Genomic DNA, 17,931 nt, shown 5'->3' on the forward strand with positions numbered 1-17,931 from the left:
GATACCCCGCACGGCGCGGCTTCCAGTTTGTCCACTGAGGCTCTGGTGAGTGTCTCCATCCAGGCTGCGGGACAGCACCAGGGAGCAGAGACCGAAGGAGCTCCTGCCCAGTGGTAACTGTGTGCACACAGCTATTAATACACGTCTTTTTTTTGCAATAGCCATCCATTGCCATGAACTTATGATTTTTGCAACTGTCTAATAGAACACAGTTGCTAGTGATTTTTTGCTCTATCAACTAGTAGTATCAGTGTGCACATACAGAATCTACAAAAGGCTTTTGACCTTCCAGGTGTTACTTATAAATTAATTATATGCTAATAGGATTATCCACTATTTATGCTTTAATTGATATTTTTTATAAACAAGTAAGGCATATTTAGTGCTAATTCACATATTGTGATGTTTTAAGATTTATTACCCCCGGGAGGTTGTTGTAATTTCTATATGCATTTTAGAAAATAAATGTTTTATCACATTCTGGTTGTCTAGCGCCACTTGTTATTCGTTTTATAGTTTCTGTTTTAAGGGACTGGCAATTCCCTTTTTCAAGAGGCTGCTGACAACCATAGTGCAGTGCTATCCACCTGAGCGCATAGTTTTTTTCTATTTTCAGGTATTCAGCCAGGTCTGGATTCAATCAGACCTGGATCCTTGGGTGTTAGAAATAGTGTCTCAAGGATACAAACTGGAGTTTCAGGAGATGCCCCCTCACCGGTTCTTCATTTCGGCATTACCAGTGGTTCTTCCGGACAGGGAGGTGGTCCGGGCGGCCATTCTAAAATTGTGTCTACAGAGGGTCATTGTTCCCGTCCCAGCGGGGGGAGGGGTTCTACTCGAGCCTCTTTGTGGTACCGAAACCGGACGGTTTGGTCAGACCAATTCTAAATCTAAAATCCCTCAATCCATACTTGAAAGTCTTCAAGTTCAAGATGGAATCCCTTCGAGCGGTGATTGCCAGCCTGGAGGGGGGGGATTTTATGGCGTCAGTCGACATAAAGGATGCCTACTTACATGTGCCGATATATCCTCCGCATCAGGCTTTCCTCAGGTTTGCGATACAGGATTCTCATTACCAATTTCAGACGTTGCCGTTTGGGCTTTCAACGGCTCCGAGGATTTTCACCAAGGTCATGGCGGAAATGATGGTTCTTCTTCGCAAACAAGGGGTTTCACTTATCCCATACTTGGACGATCTCCTGATAAAGGCGAGGTCCAAGGAACGATTGCTGACCAGTGTAGAGTTGTCTCTATCGGTTCTGCGACAACACGGATGGGTCCTCAAATTGCCGAAATCCCAGTTGATTCTGACCACTCGGCTTCCTTTTCTGGGCATGATTCTGGACACGGAGTTACAGAAGGTATTCCTTCCAGAAGAAAAGGCTCTGGAATTGCAGACGATGGTCAAAGAACTTCTGAAGCCGACGAGTGTGTCGATCCATCATTGTACTCCGGTTCTGGGGAAGATGGTTGCGGCGTACGAAGCCATTCCATACGGCAGATTTCACGCCCGCGTGTTTCAGTGGGACTTGCTGAGAAAATGGTCTGGGTCTCATCTGCACATTCACCGGAAGATAAGTCTATCTCCCAGAGCCAGAATTTCTCTCCTGTGGTGGCTACAAGCTCATCACCTCCTGGGGGGACGCCGATTCGGTATCCAGGATTGGGTACTTCTGACAACAGATGCAAGTCTCCGGGGCTGGGGCGCAGTCACCCAAGGAAGAAATTTCCAGGGAAAATGGTCGCTCCAGGAAGCCTGTCTCCACATAAATGTTCTAGAGTTAAGAGCCATTTACAACGGCCTGCTCCAAGCAAGAAGTCTTCTTCAGGGTCGACCGGTCCTGGTACAGTCAGACAACATCACAGCGGTGGCCCATATAAACCGGCAAGGTGGAACGAGGAGCAGAGCAGCAATGGCGGAGGCCACAAAGATACTTTGCTGGGCGGAACAACACGTCAGCGCACTGTCAGTTGTTTTCCTACCGGGGGTGGACAACTGGGTAGCGGATTTCCTCAGCAGACACGACCTCCATCCGGGAGAGTGGGCTCTGCACCAAGAGGTATTTGCAGAAGTGACAAGACGCTGGGGAATTCCGTTGATAGACATGATGGCGTCTCGGCTCAACAAGAAGCTCCCGAGGTATTGTTCCAGGTCAAGGGACCCACAAGCCACGGAGGTGGACGCCCTGTTGTCTCCGTGGGTCTTTCAGTCGGTGTAGGTGTTCCCTCCTCTTCCTCTCATTCCAAAGGTGCTGGGGATCATTCGTCGAGCAAGGGTTCAGGCGATTCTCGTCGTCCCAGACTGGCCCAGAAGGGCCTGGTACCCGGATCTTCAGGACTTACTGGTGGAAGATCCTTGGTCGCTTCCTCTAAGAGAGGATCTGTTGTTACAGGGTCCATGCGTGTTTCCGGACTTACCGCGGCTGCGTTTGACGGCATGGAGGTTGAGCGCCAGATCTTAGCTCGTAAGGGTATTCCCAGGGAGGTCATTCCAACTCTCATTAAGGCTAGGAAAGAGGTTACGGCGAAACACTATCACCGTATTTGGAGGAAATATGTTTCCTGGTGTGAGGTTAATAAGGCTCCTGCGGAAGGAGTTTCACTTGGGTCGTTTTCTCCACTTTTTACAGGCGGGTGTAGATGCAGGCCTGAAATTGGGTTCCATCAAAGTGCAAATTTCGGCTTTGTCTATTTTCTTTCAAGAAGAGTTAGCTGCCCTCCCAGAGGTTCAGACTTTTGTGAAGGGTGTAATGCATATCAATCCACCGTTTGTACCGCGTGTAGCGCCATGGGACCTTGATGTCGTCTTACGGTTCCTCATGTCTTCCTGGTTTGAACCTTTGCGGACGGTGGAATTATAATTTCTCACTTGGAAGGTTGTTATGCTTTTGGCGCTGGCATCTGCCAGGCGAGTATCGGAATTGGCAGCTTTATCTCATAAGAGTCCGTACTTGATTTTTCATGCGGATAGGGTGGAATTGAGGACTCGTCAACAATTTCTACCGAAGGTGGTTTCGTCATTTCACATTAACCAACCTATTGTGGTTCCGGTAGCTACGGAAGAAGTGGCGATTCAAAAATCTCTGGATGTTGTAAGAGCGTTAAAAGTTTACGTTTCGAGGACAGCTGTTACTAGGAAAACTGAAGCGTTGTTTGTTTTGTATGCGGCCAACAAGGTTGGTCATCCCGCGTCAAAACAGACTATTGTACGCCGGATTTGTAGTATGATCCAGCAAGCTCATTCTTCGGTGGGGTTGCCGGTGCCGAAGTCGGTTAAAGCCCATTCTACCAGAAAGGTGGGCTCATCTTGGGTGGCTGCCCGAGGTGTTTCGGCACTACAGCTTTGCCGAGCGGCTACTTGGTCGGGTTCGAACACTTTTGCTAAATTCTATAAGTTCGATACCCTGGCCGATGAGGACCTGGCGTTTGCTCAGTCGGTGCTGCAGAGTCGTCCGCACTCTCCCGCCCATTCTGGAGCTTTGGTATAATCCCCATGGTCCTTTTGGAGTCCCCAGCATCCTCTAGGACGTAAGAGAAAATAGGATTTTGGTACTCACCGTTAAATCCTTTTCTCCTAGTCCGTAGAGGATGCTGGGCGCCCGTCCCAGTGCGGACTATTACTTGCATTATATATTTTCTTACTGGTTAAGTTCGGTTATACACGACTTGTGTATTGGTTTGTTGCAGCTGGTTGCTGGAGTTTTATGCATACTGTTATCTGGTTTGGCGTTATTCCGGTTGTACGGTATGTTTATGGTGTGGGCTGGTAATTTGGTAGCCCTTAGTTAAGACAAAAATATTTCCTTGTAATGTCCGTCTCTCCTGGGCACAGTTCCTATAACTGAGGTCTGGAGGAGGGGCATAGAGGGAGGGGCCAGTTCACACCCAGTCTTAAGTCTTTTTAGTGTGCCCAAGCTCCTGCGGATCCCGTCTATACCCCATGGTCCTTTTGGAGTCCCCAGCATCCTCTACGGACTAGGAGAAAAGGATTTAACGGTGAGTACCAAAAATCCTATTTTTAGTCTTATACACATTTGGGTAAATTCTCAGTGATTATAGGCATGGCGATTTCCTTAAAGCTTTGTAATTGTAGCTTACATCTATATAATCTATCTAATACATGTCACTATAGTAGTTTTCATTTTTAATGGCTTTGTTTTACAGAGTAGTGTTCATTATTGAGTTCCTTAGATTGCCTGATTATAGTTAAAATGTTATATTATTCGGTAACATACTGTATGTATTCGTTTTCCTTCTGTTCTGTTTAAACAGTCTGTTTGTTAAATATAAATAGAGGTCCACATTGTGCATTTTGTCATTCATAGTTTTAGTCAAGTGCCAGGGAAAAATTTTGGTGCCCAGTACAATTAGGTCTCTGGTGCCCTATATATATATATATATATCACACACCCTAGAATAAAACGTACACTTATACTTTAAAAACACACAAGTGTACCCCACCTCAGGGGTGGGAAAGGTCAGCAGATCAGACGGGCAGTGCTGCTGCTGCTGGCAACTTCTGCTTGCAGCCAGGTCACGCTGCAAGCACGATCTCTTCTCTTGCACTTCAACAGCTGCAAGGAGGCAGGGAGAAGGTCAGAAGAGCCGGCACGGGCACAGTCAACGCCGTCATTCATTACCATGACGCATGTACATGGTAGCGGAGGTTGCCGGGGAGGAGGTCACCGGGATGGCTGTCGTCCCGTCCCCCCCTCCCCTGTTGCCGGGTCTGCACGTACTCAATTCACAAGTGATATCCATGTGCTCCTCCATACTTCAATAGACAGCTCTGCAAATGCCCTCCCTCCATGCCATTTACATTTAAATAACCTAGCTCTGCAAAATTAAATATTTTTTCATTTTTCCCCGCTGCTCTGTATAATGGGGCACATAGACACATATACATACTTTGTACTTCATCCCACTTAACTCCTACCCATACAGGGGGAATGCAGGGTTTCTAGAGTGGGGTTTCCAAATGATTGAATATGAAACAAAGAAAAAAAGTACAGTGTATAAATGTAATATATGTAAGAAAAGAGAATGAATGTCATATAAAGTAAGCCCTACATAAATGTAAAAACCCCACACTAATATTAATCTCCTAAATCTGTCTTGAACATTTAGCCAAATTAATGTCTTCTGAAAGAATGCAACTGAACAAAATGAATGCTAATCTCTGCTTGCATCATATTTTATTTAATTTTTTTACATTTTTTATTTTAATTAGTATTACTTACTCATCCAGGGTTTCCTAATACTCACAGGCAACTTATTGTTTTACTGCATTTACTTATTTTTATTTTTTCGTAATGTATCCTAGAGCAAATCATGAGTGAAACCCATACACTAAAGCCAACAATTAGTAATACAATAACAGCTGCCATTTTGTTGAAGCCAAAGTTCATTAAAACATGGGCAGACAAACAAAAGAAAAGCCTGACGCATTTGGAAGTAAATCAGATATACAGTGCACAGAAGAAATGTGTATATTTGCCAATATGCAGCTCCGTTTTATGTACCTTGAGATGTCTGGTTTACTACTAGTACCCATGAGTGAGTGCATGCGTGCTCCTACCCTACACTAGGTGCAAAACATATTCCTTCAAACAGACATATATTTGCTTATGTCCAGTTCTGTGTTAGTGTAGACACGCCCTCTCTGAACCTTGCCTATTTGAGAACACCACATTGCAACCCAGTTCCGCACCTTAGTTTCTCTAACGTCCTAAGTGGATGCTGGGGACTCCGTAAGGACCATGGGGATTAGCGGCTCCGCAGGAGACTGGGCACAACTAAAGAAAGCTTTAGGACTACCTGGTGTGCACTGGCTCCTCCCACTATGACCCTCCTCCAGACCTCAGTTAGATTCTTGTGCCCGGCTGAGCTGGATGCACACTAGGGGCTCTCCTGAGCTACTAGAAAGAAAGTATATTTAGGTTTTTTATTTTACAGTGAGATCTGCTGGCAACAGACTCACTGCAGCGAGGGACTAAGGGGAGAAGAAGCGAACCTACCTAACAGGTGGTAGTTTGGGCTTCTTAGGCTACTGGACACCATTAGCTCCAGAGGGATCGACCGCAGGACCCGACCTTGGTGTTCGTTCCCGGAGCCGCGCCGCCGTCCCCCTTACAGAGCCAGAAGCATGAAGAGTCCGGAAAATCGGCGGCAGAAGACTTCGGTCTTCACCAAGGTAGCGCACAGCACTGCAGCTGTGCGCCATTGCTCCTCATGTACACCTCACACTCCGGTCACTGATGGGTGCAGGGCGCTGGGGGGGGCGCCCTGAGGGCAATATATGACACCTTGGCTGGCAAATCTACATCATATATAGTCCTAGAGGCTATATAGATGTAAAATTACCCCTGCCAGTATTCCAGAAAAAGCGTGAGAAAGTCCGCCGAAAAAGGGGCGGGGCTTCTCCCTCAGCACACTGGCGCCATTTTCTCTTCACAGTGCAGCTGGAAGACAGCTCCCCAGGCTCTCCCCTGTAGTTTTCAGGCTCAAAGGGTTAAAAAGAGAGGGGGGGGGCACTAAATTTAGGCGCAATATATGTATACAAGCAGCTATTGGGGAAAAATCACTCAGTTATAGTGTTAATCCCTGCATTATATAGCGCTCTGGTGTGTGCTGGCATACTCTCTCTCGGTCTCCCCAAAGGACTTTGTGGGGTCCTGTCCTCAGTCAGAGCATTCCCTGTGTGTGTGCGGTGTGTCGGTACGGCTGTGTCGACATGTTGGATGAGGAAGGTTACGTGGAGGCGGAGCAGAGGCCGATAAATGGGATGTCGCCCCCTGTGGGGCCGACACCAGAGTGGATGGATAGGTGGAAGGTATTAACCGACAGTGTCAACTCCTTACATAAAAGGCTGGATGACGTAACAGCTGTGGGACAGCCGGCTGCTCAGCCCACGCCTGCCCAGGCGTCTCAAAGGCCATCAGGGGCTCAAACACGCCAGTTACCTCAGATGGCAGATACAGATGTCGACACGGAGTCTGACTCCAGTGTCGACGAGGTTGAGACATATACACAATCCACTAGGAACATCCGTTACATGATTTCGGCAATGAAAAATGTGTTACGCATTTTCTGACATGAACCCAAGTACCACATAAAAGGGGTTTTATTTTTGGGGAGAAAAAGCAGCCAGTGTTTTGTTCCCCCATCAGATGAATGAATGAAGTGTGTAAAGAAGCATGGTTTCCCCCGATAAGAAACTGGTAATTTCTAAAAAGTTACTGATGGCATACCCTTTCCCGCCAGAGGATAGGTCACGTTGGGAGATATCCCTTAGGGTGGATAAGGCGCTCACACGTTTGTCAAAAGGTGGCACTGCCGTCTTAGCATACGGCCACCTTGAAGGAACCTGCTGATAAAAAGCAGGAGGCGATCCTGAAGTCTGTATTTACACACTCAGGTTATACACTGAAACCTGCAATTGCCTCAGCATAAATAGTGCTGCTGCAGCGTGGTCTGATACCCTGTCAGATAATAGCTAAGACAGGGATAATATTTTGCTAACATTGAGCATATTTAAGACGTTGTCTTATATATAAAGGATGCACAGAGGGATATTTGCCGGCTGGCATCCAGAATTAATGCAATGTCCATTCTGCCAGGAGGGTATTAGAAACCCGGCAGTGGACAGGTGATGCTGCATTTAAAAGGCACATGGAGATTCTGCCTTATAAGGGTGAGGAATTGTTTGGGGATGGTCTCTGGGACCTCGTATCCACAGCAACAGCTGGGAAGAAAAATTTTTACCTCAGGTTTCCTCACAAAAGCCTAAGAAAGCACCGTATTTTCAGGTACAGTCCTTTCGGCTTCAGAAAAGCAAGCGGGTCAAAGGCGCTTCCTTTCTGCACAGAGACAAGGGAAGAAGGAAAAAGCTGCACCTGTCAGCCAGTTCCCAGGATCAAATCTCTTCCCTCGCTTCCTCTGAGTCCACCGCATGACGCTGGGGCTCCACAGGTGGAGACAGGTGTGGTGGGGGCGCGTCTCGGGAACTGCAGGGACCAGTGGGCTTGCCCACAGGTGGATCCCTAGGTTCTGCAAGTAGTATCACAGGGATACAGGCTGGAGTTCGAGACGACTCCCCCTCGCCGTTGCCTTCACATCAGCCTTGCCTGCTGCCCTCGGGAAAGGTAGTACTGGCGGCAATTCACAAGCTGTACTTCCAGCAGGTGAAATCAAGGTACCCCTCCTTCAACAAGGCCAGGGTTTACTATTCCAAAATGTTGTGGTACCGAAACCAGACGGTTCGGTGAGACCCATTCTAAAATTGAAATCCTTGAACACTTATATACGAAGGTTCAAGTTCAAAATGGAATCGCTCAGGGCGATTATTGCAAGCCTGGAAAATTTCAGGGTATCACTGGACATCAAGGATACTTACCTGCATGTCCCTATTTACCCTCTTCACCAGGTGTACCTCAAAATTGTGGTACAGGATTGTCATTACCAATTCCAGACGTTGCCGTTGGTCTGTCCCCGGCACCGAGGGTATTTACCAAGGTAATGGCCGAAGTACTTATCCCGTACTTGGACGATCTCCTTATAAAGGCGAGGTCCAGGGAGCAGTTGTTCGTCGGAGTAGCACTATCTCGGGAAGTGCTACAACAGCACGGCTGGATTCTGAATATTCCAAAGTCGCAGCTGGTTCCTACGACGCGTCTACTGTTCCTGGGTATGGTTCTGGACACAGAACAGGATAAAAAGGGTTTCTCCCGGAGGAGAAGTCCAAGGAGTTGGCGTCTCTAGACGGAGACCTCCTAATACAAATACAGGTATCGGTGCATCAATGCACGCGAGCCTTGGGAAAGATGGTAGCTTCTTACGAAGAATTTCCATTCGCCAAGTCCCATGCAAGGGATCTGTTGGACAAGTGGTCCGGGTCGCATCCTCAGATGCATCGGCGGATAACCCTGTCTCCAAGGGCCAGGGTGTCGCTGTGGTGGTGACTGCAGAGTGCTCATCTTCTAGGGGGCCGCAGATTCGGCATACAGGACTGGGTCCTGGTGACCACGGATGCCAGCCTTCAAGCCTGGGGGGCAGTCACACAGGGAAGAAACTTCCAAGGCCTATGGAAAAGTCAGGAGACTTCCCTACACATAAATGTTCTGGAACTATGGGCCATTTACAATGCCCTAAGTCAGGCTAGACCCCTGCTTCAACACCGGCCGGTGCTGATCCAGTCAGACAACATCACGGCGGTCGCTCATGTAAACCGACAGGGCGGCACAAGAAGCAGGATGGCGATGGCAGAAGCCACAAGGATTCTCCGATGGGCGGAAAATCATGTGTTAGCACTGTCAGCAGTGTTCATTCCCTGAGTGGACAACTGAGAAGCAGACTTTCTCAGCAGATACGACCTCCACCCGGGAGAGTGGGGACTTCATCCAGAAGTTTTCCAAATGATTGTACACCGTGGGGAAAGGCCACAGGTGGACAGGATGGCGTCCCGCCTCAACAAAAAGCTACAAAGATATTGCGCCAGGTCAAGGGACCCTCAGGCGATAGCTGTGGACGCTCTGGTAACACCGTGGGTGTACCAGTCGGTGTATGTGTTCCCTTCTCTGCCTCTCATACCCAGGGTAATGAGAATAATAAGAAGGAGAGGAGTAAGAACTATACTCATTGTTCCGGGTGGCCAAGAAGAGCTTGGTACCCAGAACTCCAAGAAATGATCTCAGAGGACCCATGGCCTCTGCCGCTCAGACAGGACCTGCTGCAGCAGGGGGCCTGTCTGTTCCAAGACGTACCGCGGCTGCGTTTGACGGCATGGCGGTTGAACGCCGGATCCTTAAGGAAAAAGGCATTCCGGATGAAGTTATCCCTACGCTATTTAAAGCTAGGAAAGAAGTGAACGCAAACCATTATCACCGCATATGGCGGAAATATGTTGCGTGCTGTGAGGCCAGTAAGGCCCCAAAGGAGGAATTTCAGCTAGGTCGATTTCTGCACTTCCTACAAGTCAGAGGTGACTATGGGCCTAAAATTGGGTTCCATTAAGGTCCAGATTTCGGCTCTATCGATTTTCTTCCAAAATAGAACTGGCTTCACTGACTGAAGTTCAGACTTTTGTTAAGGGAGTGCTGCATAGTCAGCCCCCGTTTGTGCCTCCAGTGGCACCGTGGGATCTCAACGTAGTGTTGGATTTCCTGAAGTCGCATTGAGTTGAGCCACTTAAATCCGTTGAGCTACAATACCTCACGTGGAAAGTGGTCATGCTGTGGGCCTTGGCGTCGGCCAGGCGTGTATCAGAATTGGCGGCTTTGTCAAAAGCTCTTATCTGTATTTTATATGGATAAGGCGGAATTGAGGACTCAATTCCTTCCTAAGGTGGTAGCAGTTTTTCATGTGAACCAACCTATTGTGGTGCCTGCGGCTACTTGGGACTTGGAGGATTCCAAGTTTCTGGACGTAGTCAGGGCCCTGAAAAGTATATGTTTCCAGGACGGCTGGAGTCAGGAAAACTGACTCGCTATTTATCCTGTATGCACCCAACAAGCTGGGTGCTCCTGCTTCTAAGCAGACTATTGCTCGCTGGATCTGTAGCACGATTCAACTTGCACATTCTGCGGCTGGACTGCCGCACCCTAAATCTGTGAAAGCCCATTCCACGAGGAAAGTGGGCTCTTCTTGGGCGGCTGCCCGAGTGGTCTCGGCTTTACAAAATTGCCGAGCTGTTACTTGGTCGGGTTCAAACACTCTTGCAAGAGTCTACAAGTTTGATACCCTGGCTGAGGAGGACCTAGAGTTTGCTCATTCGGTGCTGCAGAGTCATCCGCACTCTCCCGCCCGTTTGGGAGCTTTGGTATAATCCCCATGGTCCTTACGGAGTCCCCAGCATCCACTTAGGACGTTAGAGAAAATAAGATTTTACTCACCGGTAAATCTATTTCTCGTAGTCCGTAGTGGATGCTGGGCGCCCATCCCAAGTGCGGATTGTCTGCAATACTTGTATATAGTTATTGCCTAACTAAAGGGTTATTGTTGAGCCATCTGTTGAGAGGCTCAGTTGTTATCATACTGTTAACTGGGTATAGTATCACGAGTTATACGGTGTGATTGGTGTGGCTGGTATGAGTCTTACCCGGGATTCAAAATCCTTCCTTATTGTGTCAGCTCTTCAGGGCACAGTATCCTAACTGAGGTCTGGAGGAGGGTCTTAGTGGGAGGAGCCAGTGCACACCAGGTAGTCCTAAAGCTTTCTTTAGTTGTGCCCAGTCTCCTGCGGAGCCGCTAATCCCCATGGTCCTTACGGAGTCCCCAGCATCCACTACGGACTACGAGAAATAGATTTACCGGTGAGTAAAATCTTATTTTCTAAGTGTAGCTCAAAATGCATATGACTCTGCACCTTACATACATGTGAATTCTCGCAAGATGACTGCGCAAATGGGTGTAGGTTTAGCCCCCAAGATGCGGAAAGTCTTCTGGTTTTTTCAAATGAACAATATTTATTAATCCTTTTAAGGGAAAGGGTACAGAAAAAAAGAAAGGGAGGGTTGGTTCCACCATTGGGCCAAAGCGGCTCACGTAGCAATACAGATATAACCAAGCACACATCTCTGGAGAGGTTGTACCAATTCAGGATAGATATGTAACAAACCCACTGAAGGAGTTGGGAACAAGGACCCATCTAACACCATATCAATGAGGGAAAACACATCTATCCAAAAATTGCAAAGAACTGGGCAGGACCAAAAAACATTAATTACATGGTCTACCTCACCACAATTTCACCAGCAAAATGTACAGCGTGAGGGCCAGATGGTATGTAGTCTATCAGGGGTAGGTACAGTCTATGTATTAGTTTTAATATGTATTTCCATATGGTTCAAATACCGAAACATACGAAAGACATAGAATAAATAATTTCCCATTGGGAATCTGAAACGAGGTGACCCAGGTACAGATCCCACCTAAGTTGGGATAGGGAATGTGTCTACAGGATGTAACCCTAAGAGTTACTTATACCAAAAAAGAAATACTACCTCTACTCCCACCCTATATCAAATGGGTTAAGAGATTAGTAGGGAACAATTGTGGTGGCCCAGCAGACCGTGTCACACTTTGGAACCAATTATGGATATCCAGATACTGAAACCGTTTCATAAAGGGTATGGAATAACTGGTTGCGAGAATGAGAGGAAAACACCACAAAGTTGCAATACCCCTATCACACCAAAGGGATATATTAAGGTTATGGATTAATTTAGCCACGGCCCTATGGGAAAAGGCAGGGATTGGGAGAGAAAATGGCAGAACCTCGGGCATCAATCTATCCCAAACATGTAACAAGACTTTCTTAGAAGAAAATAATGGGAAGGCAGAGGTTCACATGGGTTTAGGAGCCCACAGTAGATCATTATGGAAAAGCCAGGACAGCAAGCCTGTTAAAGGGACACTCAACAATTGGTAAGATGTTGACAAAGCCATTCCCGAAGTTGAGCCAATAAGCACGCCTCTTGGTATAGAACCAAATCTGGTAAGGCCAGGCCACCATAGATCCTTGGAAGAATCATTTGAGATCATGCAATTTTAGGGGGATGGTTCTCCAAAGATAATGTGATAATATAGAGCTACACATACAAATATGTAGTAGGAAAATCCAAAGGAATTGTGCAAAAAAGATACATGTGTTTAGGGAGCACGGACATATTAAATGCCGCCACGGGACCTTACCAGCCTATTTCATAAGAAAGCCCAGGCTTAGTAAAACTTGCCTGGCGTGCAATTAAAGGTAGTTGATTAATATCAAAAACAGCGGCCTGTTTTTTATCTTTTTTTGTTTTGTTTTGTTTTTTACTTTTAATTATTTGGGGTTGGGGGGGGGGGACTGGAAACCTTAATCAGGCACTGAGCTCATTGGTCATTATGGGTAACTTCTCCATTTTCTCCACTCTTGAATACATATTCCCTTATGTTGCCATAGAGTGAGTGCAGTACAGTGCATTCACGCAGTCTCTGTCAAAATATGGATATTGTGCATCAAAGACAGTCCGATTGGCAAGGCGACAGCTGAAACTACTGCTTCAGTAAGTGAAAACGTAGTGGTCATAGTCTGTGGTGAATAGCCTAAATAACCATAACAAGATCAGTCTTTGGCCATGTTCCTTTTAAACGTAGTAATTTGAGACTACTGAAATTGCCTGGTTTATGGCATCATATTTTTCTGCAAAATAATACTTCAGTCATTTGAAACTTTAAGAGGTGGTAATAAAATGAAGCCTTTTATGTTTTTGGTTGTATGTTTTGAAGATTAACTTTGTTTTGCCTCTTTTGAATGTTCTTTAATATCTTTTTTTTTTATAGCCTCAAAGTTTCACTGTTGCCATTACTATACATTGAATATGCTTAGTACATCCCTATCTGTTCCTTATAGTGAACCTTAATACATTTACAAAACATACTGTATTATGTATGCTCACCCACAACAATCCTCCTCCTACAGACATTACTTTGGTGGGCTGCTAACAGCTGAAGTGTCTGACTGACTGCTATTAGTTACATATTTGTTCTTTGCACTGTGTTATTAAATAAGCCCTTAGGCCACATTTCTTAAGATATTTGCAACCTGTTTTGGTGATTATACTGTTATGAAGTGCAAATGTGCAGAAAAACATAGCAATCATTCAGCAATTAGCCTTGTTCAAACTAGAGTATGCTAAAGAATGACAGTAAATTGCATATTTAAATGTTAGTAATAGTGAAATATAATATAACCCATCCAAATCGAACTCTCTGCACATGTTACATCTGCTCCACCTGCGGTGCAACATGATTTTGCCCAATTGCTTACTTTTTTGGTTTGCTAACAAACCAGAATAAGGCCCTTAGTTCTTTTGGTGTCAGCAATGAGGCAAGTGTCTATGATGTTTGTTCACCTTTTTATACACATTTCCTTTCCCCATCTATTTAGCTTGACATTTGCAGATGTGACTTCATACACCTATCCTTTTTGCACCATATGGTACATGACTCCTGACGTGACCCCCGGCTAAACATTCTAGTGCTCCATCTTTGGATTAGGTTTTTTTTGTCACAATGGAATTAGCATAAAGTCACAGATAAATCATAACTATGTGTAGTGCAGGTCACTAGTATTGGATCTGCATTCTGCTCTATTACAGACTTTGTTCTTTTTTTCTCAGTTTTGCGTCTCAGTTCGCTGATTGTGTACTAGAAATTTGCAATTAGTGTTTTGGCATGTCTAAGTTGCAGTTAGGTGTGCCAAACTAGTTATTTGGCGCAATTCGAGGATAGTTATCTGTGGACACATATGTAGGAACATAACAGAATGTTAAAGTTCCTTTTAGTACAGTACTACACTAGTAGCCTGTTTTGGGTGTAATATATGTGGTTATTGATTGCGTCTTCTCTTGTGTTTGGACCGCACTCTAATGTCAATGGAATGATCTGCAAGTTTTCGAGGGAGCAGTTCAGTAATCTGTTTAATATATGTTCTTTCAATTCCCCCATAATAATTCATAATTTCTGGCGGATTTGAATATAACAAAAATTATTTTCTTCATTCCAGTGTAGTCTCATAAAGAGGCTGGTACAGTTTAGAACTATAGCTTTCTTCGTTGTTGAAATGTTACTTTTGCAAAGAAAAAACATTTGTTAAAAAGAAAGATGTTACTATGAATGAAAAGAGGAAGAACAACCATCTTTGGATCTATTGAAGTTTTTATGATTGTTTTCATGTGTGCTAATTCTCACTCTCTGTCCATCAGGATCTGAGCAGAAAGCTTGATTCTCTAGGCAAAATTGAGCCCGCTAGCCTGCTGAGCGTAGCCTCCCACCTTGTACACGAGAGGCTGCCTGAATGTGAACAGTCAGACATTGAAAAATACGAAGCTCAGCTGAAGAAATGGAAAGAAGAACATTCTGAGCTGAAAGCGAGAGAGGCCGAGATGAGAGAGACGGCAAGGAAGCAATATGAAGCTATGCTTGCATCGAAGTCTGCGAGTATCAACACTTAACACACAGATGAAGCAGTTCAATCAGTTATGCCCTCTTTATATATAGGCATGCAGTCTCTTCCATTTAGTATACAGACACCGCTCTATGGGGGTAATTCAGAGTTGATCGCAGCAGCAAATTTGTTAGCAGTTGGGCAAAACCATTTGCACTGCAGGGGGGGCAGATATAACATTTGCAGAGAGAGTTAGGTTTTGGTGGGTTATTTTGTTTCTGTGCAGGGTAAATACTGGCTGCTTTATTCTTACACTGCAATTTAGATTTCAGTTTGAACACACCACACCCAAATCTAACTCTCTCTGCACGTGTTAAATCTGACCCTCCCCTGCAGTGCACATGGTTTTGCCCAACTGCTAACAAATTTGCTACTGTGATCAACCCTGAATTAGGCCCTATGTATACTCTGTTGCCACACCGATACTCTGTTCTTCAGTCACCTTCTCTGGCCAGTACAGTGTGCAGCAGTCTTTGATAACCTGTGACACTACACCTGCTGCAGAACTACAAGTCCGTAGCTTGCACAAGGCTGCAGTATTTTCTGTTATACTGAATTCACAGTAGCAAACTGTGACAAGTGGAAATTAATATATTGTTAAATACCAAGTACACCGCCCAAAAAATAACATTCATCAAAATGGAAGTTCCAGGTTTGCAGACAATAACCATTATGATTGTGTCCATTTATGCGAGAGTAATACAGCTACATAATGCATTGTGATTCCAGTTTTTTTTTTTTTTTTTTTTTTTATAAAATAAAGTATTTACTGATGCAAGTTTGGAAAATAGTGTTTATACAATATTAATATTAGTTATGACGAGAGTGTTTTGCATTTACTTTTGCTGGATTGATTTCTAATATATAATTTAGTGTTGCATCAACAATTGAAAAGCAGAGATTTATAAATAGGGGTAGGTATATTTATAAAAAAGAAAAAAAATTATAATTGAAAGCGTGTTCTATTAAAGTTGTTCTGCATAGAGGAGAACTTTTCAGAAGTATAAATCTGTTGTCACCGAAGGTTGAAAAAGAAGGCATGCCAGGTTAGTTGGTTTGGATCTTCCTGTCAAAACTATAAAAGCGATAATGAGAAGAGCAGATGACAAGTCCTAGCTTAGGGGACTCTGGCATTGAATGTAAGAACAGGTGGAGGAGAACAATTCCCAGCCAGTGTGTTTCCACTTGGACTGAATGTGTCAAAAGAATAACCGAGCAAATAGAGAGAAACCTTAAAAGAGGATAAAATATATCACCTGTGGTTATGGATTGACAACCTCTACCGAGTGCTCATACCTCACCGTTACTGCTCTGTACTGACAAGGGACATAGGGGGTCATTCAGATCTAATTGCTGGGCTGCTAATTTTGCTGTCCTGCGTTCTGATGGTCGCCGCCTCCATGAGGAGTGTATATTCGCCGTGCAATGTGTGATCCTATGTGTACGCTGAGCTGTTAAAATCCAGTGTGTGCGCAGCCCAGGACTTACTCTGCCAGTGCGATCACATCAGGCTGATCAGTGCCGGACCGGACGTCAGAGACACTCCCTGAAAACGCTTGGGAATGCCTGCGTTTTTCTGGACACTCCCAGTTAACGGTCAGTTACCACCCACAAATGGCTTTCTCCTGTCAATCATCTTGTTGAATGCCCGTTCAATCTGATTTTTCGCACCATCCCGTCTCTGACCAGCGATGCCCGTTAATGGCTGACGCGTGTGTGCAGTGCATGCGCAGTTAGTACCTGATCGCCCGCTGTGTGAAAATGCACAGCAGCGATCAGGTCTGAATGACCCCCATAGTGGCTGAACGTAGGTAGTACATCCAGGTGATTCTGTCATCCTTGTCTCCTGCTGCACCCTTGCTATTCCTATTACCTCTGGATGCATATTCTATGATGCCTTGGAGTAGTATTCTCTATTCAGCTTGTGTTTACGGTTATCCCATAGAGTCAACGATCACGTGTTAGCTTATCCCTACTTGAGATGAAGACCTGGGGACAACCAAGTACAGGGTAATATATAACGTTCCATGGGAATGGGGGTTGCTATAGGTAAAGTGGTCATAAAGATTGTTTCTGTTAACAATTAAGGGTTAGACCTATTCAATCAGATAATTCATGCTCGCACTACATCAATCCTCAAACCCGACAGGTCCCTTTCACCTAGTAATGGTCACCCATTTTCATGGTATTCATTCTGTGAACAAGACTGCTAAAGGATTGCTAAACATTAACATTGAAATGTTCAAATATTCTCCATTAAATAAAACCTTCTTGGATACAGCGGTGGGCTGGGCTGCCCCCTGAGCTGGCCGCATATTTAGCCTTGGGAGGTTGGGCCGTACCAACCATTTGTGTAGCCATGGCCCCACCCATTGTTTTCATAGTAGGGGCCATGTAGTGTATTGGTACAGTAAACGGCCCACTGCTGGCCCCTCCCACTCGCACTGCCAGCCCTCTTTCCTCTGCACTGTGCAGCATCGGGAAGTACACTGAGGAGAACAGAGATTCAGTTTTATGCTGACAAACAGAAGCTGAGACAAGTGAGTGGGGTGGAGGAAGAGGGGTATAACAGGCAAATTAATTTCCATATTTAGAATAATATTACAGGGGCTAGGTGGGAAAGAGGGTGTATATAAATGCATACCAATTATTATGGTGAAATTAGGATATTCTATCTAGAATGGTTGTCAAACTTAGTACATGTAAAATGTGCTTCTGCCTAATTCCCACCGCTGGCCTGGCAGTCCCGTTCTGTGCTGCTATGGTCTTCCAACTATATTCGTGGCTTCTTGTTACCTCAAAAATGCTTCTTTGGGACACAAAGAAGTCCCAGTGCTTTCAATCGCAGGCTTCGGTATGCAGAGCGTTGTTTGGGCTGGAGTGTAGAGATCTGTAGGCTAAATCCAGCATGTTGTGAAGATTCTTCTATATACCCTGTACTTAAC

The 17,931-nt window shown here is 45.3% G+C and overlaps 1 protein-coding gene across 1 annotated transcript in view; it reads left to right on the plus strand.

Annotated features, from left to right (window-relative positions):
• Nucleotides 1-15,764, plus strand: part of MRPS27 (mitochondrial ribosomal protein S27) — a 278,880-nt gene extending 263,116 nt beyond the window's left edge. The window contains exon 11 of the mRNA XM_063963882.1: nt 14,745-15,764. Within this exon, the coding sequence (XP_063819952.1) occupies nt 14,745-14,993 (249 nt within the window). The 3' untranslated portion in view covers nt 14,994-15,764. The remainder of the gene's footprint in view (nt 1-14,744) is intronic.
• The last annotated feature ends 2,167 nt before the right edge of the window (nt 15,765-17,931 follow it).

The sequence above is a fragment of the Pseudophryne corroboree genome, chromosome 1 (genome assembly GCF_028390025.1).
Source record: "Pseudophryne corroboree isolate aPseCor3 chromosome 1, aPseCor3.hap2, whole genome shotgun sequence".
NCBI classification, from domain to species: Eukaryota; Metazoa; Chordata; class Amphibia; order Anura; family Myobatrachidae; genus Pseudophryne; species Pseudophryne corroboree.